The sequence below is a fragment of the Stegostoma tigrinum genome, chromosome 9 (assembly GCF_030684315.1).
Source record: "Stegostoma tigrinum isolate sSteTig4 chromosome 9, sSteTig4.hap1, whole genome shotgun sequence".
NCBI lineage: Eukaryota > Metazoa > Chordata > Chondrichthyes > Orectolobiformes > Stegostomatidae > Stegostoma > Stegostoma tigrinum.
In genome coordinates, this window is record NC_081362.1 from 83,547,183 (window position 1) to 83,561,408 (window position 14,226).

The 14,226-nt window shown below is 43.7% G+C and overlaps 1 protein-coding gene across 3 annotated transcripts in view; it reads right to left on the bottom strand.

Annotated features, from left to right (window-relative positions):
- The window catches only part of pld5 (phospholipase D family, member 5), an 81,164-nt gene that overhangs the window by 57,824 nt on the left and 9,114 nt on the right, over nucleotides 1-14,226 (bottom strand). Inside the window, exons 2-3 of one of the 3 annotated variants that reach the window (XM_048536428.2) lie at nucleotides 12,756-12,898; nucleotides 3,560-3,743 (exon numbers count right to left, since the gene is read on the bottom strand). In XM_048536428.2, coding sequence (XP_048392385.2) covers nucleotides 3,560-3,743; nucleotides 12,756-12,898 — 327 coding nt within the window. The remainder of the gene's footprint in view (nucleotides 1-3,559; nucleotides 3,744-12,755; nucleotides 12,899-14,226) is intronic. The other 2 variants (XM_048536431.2, XM_059648827.1) reach the window with 2 other exon arrangements.

Consider the following 14,226-nt stretch of genomic DNA (forward strand, 5'->3'; position numbering starts at 1 on the left):
CTGGTAAAAGAAGCGAGAACAGTGGTATAACCTGTCTCTCATTCCTAGTCTGTTATAAAGGAGTAGTTATTTGAAATAAATTCCTGACACACTCTCTATAATCAACAAGTAACAACTTATTTATCTAACTCTAACAGTGAGCAAATTAACTGAACTATTAACAAACCAAACAATTCCCTTCTAACTACTAACTATTCCCGAATAAAACAAGATTCTAATGATGTACTGTTCCAATAAATAAGTTCCACTCATATAAACCAAAATTAAAAATAATTAGAACTGTGTCTCTCCAAATAAAATCCAGGTTACATCTTCAGGAATCAGAGATAATGGGAACTGCAGATGCTGGAGAATTCCAAGATAATAAAATGTGAGGCTGGATGAACACAGCAGGCCAAGCAGCATCTCAGGAGTACAAAAGCTGACGTTTCGGGCCTAGACCCTTCATCAGAGAGGGGGATGGGGAGAGGGAACTGGAATAAATAGGGAGAGAGGGGGAGGCGGACCGAAGATGGAGAGTAAAGAAGATAGGTGGAGAGGAGAGTATAGGTGGGGAGGTAGGGAGGGGATAGGTCAGTCCAGGGAAGACGGACAGGTCAAGGAGGTGGGATGAGGTTAGTAGGTAGATGGGGGTGCGGCTTGGGGTGGGAGGAAGGGATGGGTGAGAGGAAGAACAAGTTAGGGAGTCAGAGACAGGTTGGACTGGTTTTGGATACAGTGGGTGGGGGGGAAGAGCTGGGCTGGTTGTGTGGTGCAGTGGGGGGAGGGGATGAACTGGGCTGGTTTAGGGATGCGGTTGGGGAAGGGGAGATTTTGAAACTGGTGAAGTCCACATTGATACCATTAGGCTGCAGGGTTCCCAGGCGGAATATGAGTTGCTGTTCCTGCCAACCACCGGAAGGTTGCAGGAACAGCAACTCATATTCCGCCTGGGAACCCTGCAGCCTAATGGTATCAATGTGGACTTCACTAGTTTCAAAATCTCCCCTTCCCCAACTGCATCCCTAAACCAGCCCAGTTCGTCCCCTCCCCCCACTGCACCACACAACCAGCCCAGCTCTCCCCCCCAACCCACTGCATCCCAAAACCAGTCCAACCTGTCTCTGCCTCCCTAACCTGTTCTTCCTCTCACCCATCCCTTCCTCCCACCCCAAGCCGCACCCCCATCTACCTACTAACCTCATCCCACCTCCTTGACCTGTCCGTCTTCCCTGGACTGACCTATCCCCTCCCTACCTCCCCACCTATCTTCTTTACTCTCCATCTTCGGTCCACCTCCCCCTCTCTCCCTATTTATTCCAGTTCCCTCCCCCATCCCCCTCTCTGATGAAGGGTCTAGGCCCGAAACGTCAGCTTTTGTGCTCCTGAGATGCTGCTTGGCCTGCTGTGTTCATCCAGCCTTACATCTTCAGGAATGTTCTGTGCCTTCTCTGTTGATTTTCTGTCAGGAAGGTTCTCTGTGAACTCTTCTGTCTGGAATGTCAGCTATGAGTGCCATGGTACTTTTATTTATTAGATGATGCTTTCGCTTAGAGAGCTGATCTCTTATCAGAAGTCTGCTGGTTCTCCCCCGATTTTCCAAATGCCCTCATCTTTTATACTCTTGATGACATATCAATTTCTTACAATAGGATTGGTCCTATGTTGTCAAAGCCATCAAATTTAAATTTAATTGGTTTTTGGTATACAAGGGCCTAGTTTAAATTAATTGGCTAAATTCAAGTTAGCTGTTTTGATAAAAATGTTGCTTTGCCTGCTAACTCTATAGCTTTTTGATACAAATGTTGCAAATCAGATGCTCAGTGCATCTGCAAACCTACAAACTGCCCACAGACCTTTTCCTTCTCTCCAAGCCTAGAAAAAGCACACCATCTTTTAAAGGGACCATACACTGCCTTCCACTTATCATTTTACAAACATCAATATTTTAAAACGACCAACTTTAAAGTCCTGCCTTCCAATCAACAAGTATTCTACCCAACTTCGACATTCACAACTTCCCCTCCAGCTCGCACACCCGACTTGTAAATAAGTCACCATTCCTTCAGTTATTGGTTCAAAATGGATGGAACTCCCTCCCTAACATCACTATAAATATTTCTTCACCACAGGGATGGCAGCACCTCAAGAGGGCAGTTCATCACCACCTTCTCTAGGGAAATTAAAAAATGAATTATTACTACTTGACTTAATTTTGCAAATGTGATTTTTATTAATATTTTGTGTCACATTTTCTATATGGAATGTATGAACAGGACTACGCCATTCAGCCTCCTGGGCCTGTCCCACCACTGACTGATATCATGGCTGTTCCACATCTCAACCCCAATACCCTCCATCTGAAGTAGGTAGGATTAATCCTGTCCTCTACTCTTCAAACAATATGACACAGGGATCTTTGGTAAATCTGGAGTCAATTCTCTCTCCAGACTGAGAAGTAAAAGGATGCATGCATCAGATGGGAGGTGGGTAGTGGGTATGCTTCACTTGTGGAAACTTACGTTGTCAGGACATTAGCTATAAAACAGTCTAAAGGAACTCAGAACTGTAACAGCACGTTAAATGGGTAAAGGACTGCTGAAGAGATATTCAACATGTTATGGTTAACTGGCCTGCCAATAATGTGACACTTGTTGACCATGTAATTACTGTCAATTGTTGTAAAAACCAATCTGGTTAATTCCTGTCCTCTGTGGAAGGAAATCTGCCATCCTTAACTGGTCTGGCCTACGTGTGACTCCAGACCAAAGCAATGTGTTTGGCTCATAAATGCCCTCTGCGCAATAAACGCTGACCCACACAGCGATGGTCCCATTCCATGAAAAATACGGAAAAGCAGTATGCAGCAGTGTGCCTATATAGTAATAACAGTGATGGGCAGTGGGTAGAGTTTCCGACACCAGATGGACACTTCTTCCTGTTGCAGAGCTACTAGGAGATATGTACCAAATTTGTACCTTCTTACAAGTGCTAGATGCTAACTGATCACTGAACAGTGAACATGAACAAGTCAATTCCCCATACACAGAACATTAATTTTCCACATCATTATTTCTCAAGTATTACAGCTGTAACACGCTGCCTCAGAAACCGATGGGTTCAGGTCTCACTTTGGAGGCATAAGCACACACTCTCGGCTGACATTTAGGCAGCACCGGAGAGTTGCCACACTGTCAATGAAACAAGATGCCATTTGAATCTTGACTTATGCCTGCCTCATTTAATTTTGAGTCTATATAATTAAAGTATGAGTCGGTATCAATGTCCTAAACCTTGAAAGAAATTTAGATCCCAGAAGTAGATTTCTATGTCTCCGATAGGTTGAAAAGTATTAGGTTTCATTCCAACACTCATTTATCAAACATATAATGAGATTATTGATTCACGGGTACACAGATTTTCATTAAAAATGTTATATTTCAATATTTTAGCAACACCTCATTGAATTCAAAGTTTGCCGATTGCTATTACATTTTATGGTTCAGAAATATATTGTCTTCCACAAATTATGAGAAGCAAATTTTCTGCTTCTACTTGCTGATTCAGTTGAGTCACTTACCCAGTGGCTTAGTGAATGGTTTTGGTCCAGACGACCATTTCTTAGAGCCCATTTGGAAGAGACAATATCCACACTGTGCAATGCGGCATCCAGCAAGTCCATCCAGCCCTGAAACAAGGAAATGTGCCTTGTGGTGTTGGCAATATCGTTCAGCTCATCTGGAATATTTTCAACAAGATGAACCCTGAAGAGAAATGCAGAATTGCTTCAGGGTTTCCATGTAAGATACAAAGATGATTTGCAAAAGAATACTCAGTTTGCACTTACCTGAGGAAAAAAGTAAACTAAAATCCCAACCTCATTTTCAGCTATTCATAAATAATTGGAAATAAAGAATTGGACGCATCAACGCTTAACTTTAAGATCAATCTACCTTGAGCTATGCACATTATTATCAGACAATTATATCTGTGTATAAATTATCTAACATCAGTAATAGGGTAAAAAGCCCATACATAGGGTAATGGTGTCCCAGCAAAGCTCAACACAAACTGGAAGAACAACACCTCATTTTCCACCTGGGGACCTTGCAGACCTCCGGACTCAATATCGAGTTCAATAATTTTAGGGCCTGAACTCTTCCAATGTCCCAGCCCCCTACCCCATACACCAGGCCTTGTTATCAAATAGTGTGTAATGGCAGGCTATCTACTAACAGTTAGCCACTAACAGTCTCCATTAACAGCTATTCACACTTCTACCCAGATCGTAACCAACTCTTATCTATCCAACTGTTTTTCTCTCTCTTTGGGCACAATCCCCATTTATCATTTACTCCTTACCCCTCCTCCCACTCCCCGGGTTCTAATGGGATCTATCCCAGAACATTGAGGAAGGCAAGAGAACAAATTTCTGGAGCATTGACAGACGTCTTTGGTCACAGGTGAGGTCCCAAAGGGCTGGAGAATAGCCAATGTTGTCCCACTGTTCAAGGAGGATAGCAGGGATAATCCTAGAAATTACAGGCCTGTGAGTCTCATGTCGGTGGTAGGGAAATTATAGGAAAACATTCTGAGGGTTAAGATCTACACGCCTTTAGAAGCAAATGGACTTATTAACAATAGGCAGCATGGTTTTGTGCAGGGGAGGTCATGCTTCACTAACTTGATCAAGTTTTTTGAGGAGGTGATGAAGATAATTGATGAGGAAAAAGCAGTTGATGTTGTCTACATGGACTTCGGTAAAGCTTTTGACAAGGTCCCTCATGGCAGACTGGTACAAAAGGTGAAGTCACATGGTATGAAGGGTGAGCTGAAGATGGATACAGAACTGGCTTCATCATAGGAGATAGAGTAGCAGAGGAAGGATGCCTTTCGGAATGGAGGCCTGCGACTAGCGGTGGTCCACAGGGATCAGTGCTGGGACCTCTGCTCTTCGTGATTTACGTAAATGATTTGGAGGAAAACGTAGCTGGTCTAATTAGCAAGTTTGTGGACAATACAAAGATTGGTGGAGTTGCAGACAGTGAGGAGGATTGTCTGAGGATACAGCAGAATATAGGTCAGTTGGAGGCAATGGGCAGAGAAATGGCAGATGGAGTTTAATCCAGACAAATGCAATGTGATGGATTTTGAAAGGCCAAGTACAGGTGGAAATTACACTACGCAGCAAATGCTCTTAGGAGTATTGACATGCAGAAGGATCTGGGTGTGTGGGTTCACAGATCACAGAAGGCGGCAGCACGCAGATAGATAAGGTAGTAAAAAGGCTTATAGCATGCTTCCCTTCATTGCATTGGGGCATTGAGTGTGAAGTCAGAAGTCACACGACACTGGGTTATAGGCCAACAGGTTTATTTGGAATCACACAGGCTTTGTGAGCACAGCCCCTTGATCGGGCACAGTAAGAGAACAGGGCACACAGACAGAGTTTATAGGCAGAGAGATCAAAAGATCATACAACTGGTGTCAGATAATAAGCCTCTGCAGGTGGTCAAGAGTGTTAGTGTGTAAAGTGTTTAGTGTCAATGGCGGTGTTCTGTCACAACAGTCAGGCAGGAATATACAAAAGGTGACATCTCAGCTCAGATTCTGAATTGTAGGTGTGAGGCTTTGTTCAGAATCTGTCCCAGGGTTTTACCTTGCAATCAGGCTGGTTTTATTCCAAAAGCTGGAATTTATAAGATGCCACACTGACTGACTGCGACTACAAACTGTGTGGTTTTTCTGAAGTAAATAGAATGTATCTGCAAGTAAACAAACATCTTGGCTGAAATGATTCACCCCATAGATATGTACACGTGTGTGCGCACATGCTTTACAGAGTGTAAGAGCATGTGTGTATGAAAGAGAGAGAGACATGCGGGTCTGTGAACGTAATAACTAATTCAAAGCTGTACAAACTAATCAAGGTAGAGAAATTAAACAATTTATCAAGGTGATCTGTCAAAACATGACACAAAAGGAAGATTTTACAAATACAGAACAGTGTGGTGGGGTCACATGTAGCACAACTTGAACACAAGATCACAGTTGAGGCTATCTTCATGGATACAAAAATAAACTGAAAGAACTGCGGATGTTGTAAATCAGGAACAAGAACAGAGGTTGCTGATAAAGCTCAGCAGGTCTGGCAGCGTCTCTGAAGGAAAAAAAAACCAGAGTTCTGAGACAGGGTCACCAGACCTGAAACGTTATCTCTGATTTATTTTTCTCCACAGATGCTGCCAGACCTGCTGAGCTTTTCCAGCAAAGTCTATATTTGTTCATGGACATGAAACCTGGCTATCGGGCTCTGTTCAGCAATTCTGCGTTGTTGCGTATCTCAGAGTCTGCCTTGGAGGATGCTTATCTGAAGATCGGAGGCTGAATGTCCTTGACTGCGGAAGTGTTCCCCGGTGATGAGGGAACATTCCCGTCTGGCGATTTTTGTCCAGTGTCCATTCGTTTGTTGTCATAACATCTGCATGGCTTCGCCAATATACCACACCTTTCCACCGATAAACTCGATGACTGTATACCCTGCTCTATCACTGCACCTGGCTAAGGGGCTGTGCTTCAAAAGCTTGAGAGATTCCAAATAAACCTGTTGGACTATAACCTAGTGTTGTGTGACTTCTGATTTTGTCCACCCCAGTCCAGCACCAGCAGCTCCACATCATTACTGGCATTGACTATAAGAATAGACGAGTTATGCTACAGCTTTAGTTAGGCCTCACTTGGAATATTGCATACAGTTCTGGTCAGCACACTACCAGAAGGACATAGATGCTTTGGAAAGGGTACAGAAAAGGTTTACCAGGATGGGCTGTCTGGTACGGAGGAATTTATCTATGAAGAGAACTTGGATAGACTGGATTTGTTTTCACTAAAACGCAGGAGGTTGAGGGGTGACCTAAAAGAAGTTTAGAAGATTGTGAATGGCATGGATAGAGTGGGAAGTTTTTCCCAGGGTGGAGGGGTCAGTTGCTAGGGAACACAGGTTCAAGGTGTGGGGTTGGCAGGGGGGGGGGGGAGAGGTGGAAAAGAGTTTAGAAGAGATGTGAGAGGCAGGTTTCACCCCCCCCCCCACACAAAGGGTGGTGAACATCTGGAATGTGCTAACATAGGAGGTGGTGGAAGCTGACACATCAGCAGCATTCGAGAAGCACCTGGATGAATACATGAATAGGAAGGGAAGAGAGAGATATAGGTCCTGTAAGTGAAGACAGTTTTATTATGGAAGGGCGAATTGTGTTGGCGCAGGCTTGGAAGGCAAAAGGGCCTGTTCCTGTGCTGTATTGTTCTTTGTTCAAGAATGGGGTTAATGCTTTAACTAGTAGAGTTATATATCAACAGTTCACAGCTGTTTGTTTGTGGTTAGAATCTACAATGTTAGTAATAGCTAGCAGTTCTTGTTAAATATAAAAACTTGGTCAGTATTTTCTGTTAGCCTGGGTCTATCTGATAGGTAAACTGGGGACTTTGCATGCTGTGATAACACTCTTAACGTTCGAAACAACTCTGGGAATACCACGGCTTGCCTTCCAATGCACTATCCCAGTGAGGAATGACATCCTGTATAGTGCAAAGCCATTTGGTCCGGAAAAGATGAGAGCTAGGGCTAGAGATAGAATCTGAGGACTGAAATACAGAGAAGAAAAAGTGATTGAGGTTACAAGAGAGTGTAAAACACAAAATACCTTTCCATATTTTACAGAGTGAGTTGTAATTCCAACTGGAACTAAATAACAATGACCAATTATAACCTGTAGGGAGTGAGCAGGACAATTGCTTTGAATCTCTCCAGTTAGGTACCAATTGTGGAACAGACCATTTCCAACCTGCTGTTCTAAACTGGTAGCTCTGGTGGGAGCTTGCTGCACTCAAATTGGTTTCCACATTTTAAATTTTTTATTCTTTTATGAGATGTGCGCATTACTGACTGGGCCAGCAATCACAAGCGTGTGAACATATGGCTCAGGAACAGAAGTAAGCCATTCAGCCCATCAAGCCACATTCAATAAGATCACAGCTGGTCTGTTTATGTGCTGAATTCCAAATTCCCATCTACCTCCAAAAACCTTTGATTCCTCTGTCCGATGAGAATCCATTTGCTTCTGCCTTACGGTCATTTAATTTTTTTCCTTATCTCCACCACCTTCAGACAGAGAGCTCCAAAGTTACATAAACCTGCCAGAAAGAAAAATTCCTTCCCGATACATCTGCCCGAAAGGAGTGACCTTTAATTTCAACAAAGTGTCCCCTGACTCAGGACTGATCTTTAAGATTCAGTATCCTCTCCACATCAGCCTTATCAAGGATTTTGTACACTTCAATCAGTTCATCCCTCTCCCTTCTAAAACACCAGGGAAAACAAGCCCCCAGCCTCTCCAATCTTCCCACATTAAGCATCCCACTCATTTCAGATAAATAAACCTGTTCGGAATGCATTTACGTCCTTCCTTAACACTGCATAAGGTATTCAAGATGTGGTCTCACCATTGTCCTGGAAAACTGAAACATAACAGTTTCTTTAATGATCAACTCCTCTCATAATAAAGAATAGCAAACCATCAGCCTCCTTGCCCAGCCCTAATTGAATCAACTGCCTTCTTAAAGTGCTGCAGGCCTTAGGGTGTAAAGTCACTCAGAGCAGTAAAGAACAAAGTTCCAGGAATTTGACGCAGTGACAGTAAAGGAATTGCAATATAGCTGCATAGCAGGACGATGAGTGGCTTGGAGGGGAATATGCAGGTGGTCATGCTCCCTTATAGCTGCTGCCCTTGTCTTTCTGGCTGGGAATTTGCTCCACTGTGCACATGACCGTAATGGCTGCACTTTAAAATCACTTCAATGCCTGGAAAGGGCTGTACGACATTCAAAGGCCACAAAGAGGTGCTATAGAAATGCAGATCCTCCAGTTTCCTCGGGCCCTGTGTTGCAATCTGCCCCCTCCCTGGAAGGGTTCCCTCACATGGAGAAGCATGGTAACCAGTCCCAGCACTTACTGATGAGGGTGGGGGGGTCCCAGCACTTACTCACAGGGGTGGGGTCTGCCAGGGGGGTTAAAAGGGGCACGCAGCAGTTACCAATGCTGGGGCCTCACTTTGGGAGCAGCAGATGGGTTTCTATTTCTAATCTCTGCTCACCCCAACAAACAAACAACAAACAAACAAACAAACAAACATTCTCTGGATAAAACCACTGCCACGACTTCTGTTTAAATTTTTGAAAGAATGGTAATTGGCAATGCAGTTCCAATTCCTTAAGTATGTACAAGCGATGGTGGTGGTGGGGTGGGGGGGGGGGGGCGTGGGTGTTGGGTCAGGTAAGGGGTACTGTAACTTCAGTCTTGGCAATGAAGCTCACAGGGTACACTTCATGTCTGTTATTTGGATAATTGCATTATTCAAGCACCCTGCCAATCCATAAATCTGATCTGACAGGCTCTACAGTCAGATTCATTAGCATTGTTCAGGCTGTGGCGTGATTCACTTAATAAGGAAGGTTTTCTCGACACGAGTGCGAGTCTTTCACAGCTATCAGTCTGCACACATGAACATTGGGTTTCAGTCCAGAGTGGGGGCAGACGGGATTCTCACTGACAGATTCAACACAGTCACCTCCCTGCAGGCAGCTCCATTGGAATATTTCAAACAGAATCACAACTTTGTGGCTGTTTGTCATTGCTATTGCAGAGGGAATAAATGGAGGGGAAGCTGTAATAATAATAATAATAAAATGGTCTAAGTATTAAGCAGCTCAGGCACAACTGTGGAGACAGAAACCTTTTATCAGAACTGGTGATAGTTAGAGATGGATTAAGGCTGCAACAGGTGGTAGTTGATTTTCTTGTTGTCTTATATAGTGAGCTGTACCTAGCGAAGGCCTAAAGGCAGTTCTCTGAAACCACCCCCATCCCCCACAGAATCAAGGCTGACTCCATCATCAAATATCGCACCACCGTTTCTAGAAAAGTCACTCATCTCACCACCTCTAGGAGATCCTCCCTTCACAACTTCCAATGTTCTCAGTCCCAAAACTTTTCACTTCCACCTCCATCCCAAAGCTCTCATACAGGGTTTCCCTGGTGGACTCCAATGCTCTACCTCATTCCTGCCCTATAAAACTGATTCCTTCCTCTTTGAAGATCGTTTGTTCTCCACCTGGCCCAGTCTCTTCCTGCCGACATGTGCGGCTCTATTGATGCCCTCCATGGCTTTAATAGATTGGGCTTCCTGGCTCTAATCATCTTGTTTTCACCATGGACATCCAGCACCTCTACACCCCCAGCACCCACCAGGAAGGTCGGGGAACTCTCCATATCTTCCTTGAACAGAGGCTCAAACAGATCAATTATCAAGCTCCACCAGTCCTCAGTTCTTTCAGTTCCACATGCCATATAGGTGTTTTCATGGTTACCCACATGGGTCTCAACTATGTCTGCCTTTTTTGTGGGACTGATTTTTTATACCAGTGCTAGTCAGGCTCTCCCTCTCACTTCTTTTTCCAGGACAGTGATCACTGCATTGATAATGTTTCCTGCTGTTGCCTTGAAACAAAAAAAAAGTCATCCTCTTTGCTTCTAATTTCCACCAGTCTCTTACTGTCATGTACTCCAATTCTTTATCCTCCCTTCATTCTCTCGTCTTCACTGTCTCTATTAATGGGGTTGGGCTGTCAGTCAATATTCACTTGAAGCCTTTATTGGTCAGTGAATTGAATACAGGAGTCGGGGAGGTCATGTTGCAGCTGTACAGGACATTGGTTAGGCCACTTTTGGAACACTGCATGCAATTCTGGTGCCCCTGCTACAGGAAGGATGTTGTCAAAGTTGGAAAGGTTTCAGAAAAGATCTACAAGGATGCTTCCAGGGTTGGAGGGTTTGTGCTATAGTGAGAGGCTGAATAGGCTGGGGCTATTTTCCCTGGAGAGTCAGAGACTGAGGGGTGATCTCAGAGGTTTATAAAATCATATGGGGCATGGATAGGGTAAATAGACAAAGTCTTTTCCCTGAGGTGGGGGGGTTCCAAAACTAGAGGACATAGGTTTAAGGCGAGAGGGGAAACATTTTAAAAGGAACCTAAGGGGCAACTTTTTCACACAGAGGGTGATGTGTGTGTGAAGTGAGCTGCCAGAGGAAGTGGTGGAGGCTGGTACAATTAAAACATTTAAAAGGAATCTGGATGGGCATATAAACAGGAAGGGTTTAGAGGGATATGGACCAAATGGTGGAAAATAGAACCAGATTTATCAAGGATATCGGGTTGGCACGGACGAGTTAGATCAAAGGGTCTGTTTCTGTGCTGTACATTTCTATGACTCCCATAGTCGCCAATTAAAATGAAAATGTCTGAATTAATGATTGCAACTGATGTCAACGCAATTCAATCACATGCTCTGCTCTAATTGTCAACCTAGATAGAGTCCTGCACTGTACATATCCTGGCAAATTTAATAAATGAGGCTTGTATTACCTAGAACGTCCAAGCTAGTATACAAGATGGGGACTTTCCTACCACAAGCATACTATATCTCCCAGTTCCAGCAATACCTTTATACCGGAGATCGACTGATTATTGATTGGCTATGTTTTAAACGCCACACAGAGCTCGTAACCCATCAACAAAACCCACAGCAAAGCATCTACAATTAAAAATGACTCCGTGATGGGGTAGCTACCTGCTTGTCAGACCATTCATCCCATCAGGGCTCCCAGGAATGGACACAGTGGAATTACTACTGGATTCCAACTGGTGAACATGCCCCCTGCCGCAACACAACATACAGCCCGTATACTTCAAACTATCGTGTCCCATTCTTTCACAATGTCAAGCAACCTGTTATATCCAGAGCAATTCACCTGGGAGGTCTGATTTGTTACAGAACAAGAGCACTTTCGCAACTCATTGAATGCTACCATCGATATTTCCACAAGCAAAGTTTAAAAATTGATATAATCAAAGCAGAGATCAGCAAGCACAGGGAAACATTTAATCACAAAAGCTTACTGTCACATCCTGGCTGCTCAAATAGGTTATGGCTAGTTGGCAAGAGTTCAGTACAAACTGAATCTGCATCAATAGCACAGGAGAAGAGGAGGGAACACACAGCTGGCTCTGTGGCTACACTTTTCCTGCCCAGTGTGATACTGAGCCACTTAGCCAGAAACCTTCTGGGTTTGAATTCCAGCCCATGCTGTTTTATCATCCTTTGATTATGGCAGCACTAGTTGGGCTCTAATTGGTGTGAAGTTACATGAAAGGAGATTGAGAATAAATGTACAAGTGGCCTGCTTATGATCACTGACTACCATCTCTCCACAACCTGAATCCTGGCCCTCGGAAGACATGGTCAGGCTCAACTGCAGTACTTACAACCTTTTTTTTTCCCCCCCCACTCATTCAAGGGATGTGGGCATCGTTGGCTGGGCCAGCATTTATTGTCTATCCTTAGTTGCACTTAAGAAGGTAGCAATGAGCTGTCTTCTTGAACCACTGCAGTCCACTTGGTTGAGGTATGCCCACAAAGCCAATAGGGAGAGTGTTCCAAGATACTGACCCATTGACACAGTTTGGACCATTTCCAAGTCAGGATGGTAGATTTCTACTTGTGAATGTGTATCATTTGGATGATGTACTGGAGTGCTGCCAAAATGTCTAGAGCCAAATCCCAATGTACCTACACATTTTGACTCTGGTAGTGCAAAGCGGGGATGAGGAAGATAATTAGGAGCAAGATATCAATGAGCGTACCTCAAGTAAACGTATTCCTACCGGCAATTCCTATCGCAGTTATCCTCGGTAATGTCTTCCATGTCACTGCCGGTGCCTGGAATATCCACAGCTGAAAATATCAGAGCAACAGAGATAGCGAAACAGCACACAAGGGCAAAACCCACGATGCATTTCTGCTGTGACTAGGGTGGACAAAACAAAACAATCGCATGAGTATTGGTTCAGTTCGATGGATTTCTTTAACAATTTGCTTCCTTGTCATTCTTAACTTCATTTGGAAGATGATAGAGGTTGGCCTTTTGGCCTAACATGTACAAATTTACCCCAGCTATTGTAATCTCCTGAGGGAGAGCACGAGCATAAATAACCCACAGTGAATCAGAAATACTGGGCTGAACCAAATGATTTTTGGTCACATGTCTGTTGCATTGAATTATTTTGGGAAAGATTCTCATACCCAGCAGGATTTCTTGCTATGTCTTGCCAAATGCACCCTCGATGGCCAATTCTAGCCCATCGTAGTCAGGCGTTCCTGCAACGACTGATCACTGAACAGACCTTCCTCCAAACTGGATTTCCACACGCCCCGTCCATCCTTAAAAGTTGGTCATGCACTTAGATAAGCACCACGAGTACAGCGCTACCCTGAGTATTTCCTGGCATCAGCTCTGAACATGGCAAACTTGGGGAATTCAAGATTGATGAGAAACTAGCCTCAGTGCTAGTCAACAGCATAAAAGATGGAGGAATATATTCCTGGCTTTGAGATTGGTCCCACTGATTTTTTTGTCCATTTCTGTCCTAAATCTCATCAAAACCCACATTACTCAGACCCCCTTACAAGATTCCACCTTTGACTCCCATATTGCCTTTATTCAGTTAAAAACCAAAAGAACTGTGCATGTTATAAATCAGAAACAAAAACAGAAATTTATGGAAAAGCTCAGCAGGTCAGGCAGCATCTGTGGAAAGAAATCAGAGTTAACATTTCAGGCCCAGCAACCATTCCTCAGTTCAGTTCTAAAACATGGACTCTGATTGCTCTCCACAGATGCTGCCAGACCTCCTCAGCATTTCCAGCAATTTCTGTTTTTGTTGTTTATTCAGCACTGGTTATCCAAAGAAGTTTCCATATTTCATGTCACAGATACAGGCCCATTCTGCAGGTTAAGGGCATTTAATTGGTCATTGGATAAACATATGGATGATAATGGAATAGTGTGGGTTAGATGGGCTTCAGTTTGGTTTCACAGGTCGGTGCAATATCGAGGACCGAAGGGCCTGTACTGTAATGTTCTACGCAACAAGGGAAAACAGACCATCTTGGTTCAATTCTGTGCTTTAAGGCTGGAAGATGCACATGTATTTTGTTGAGGTGATTCACTTAAAGCCAACTAAACACGAAGGAAGATGCATTGATTTTCTAACGGTGGCTTATACTAAATTTGTGAAGATACAAAGATTCAGTTCATGAACTAAGAACACTACATTCTGCACTTTTTTCAGCAAA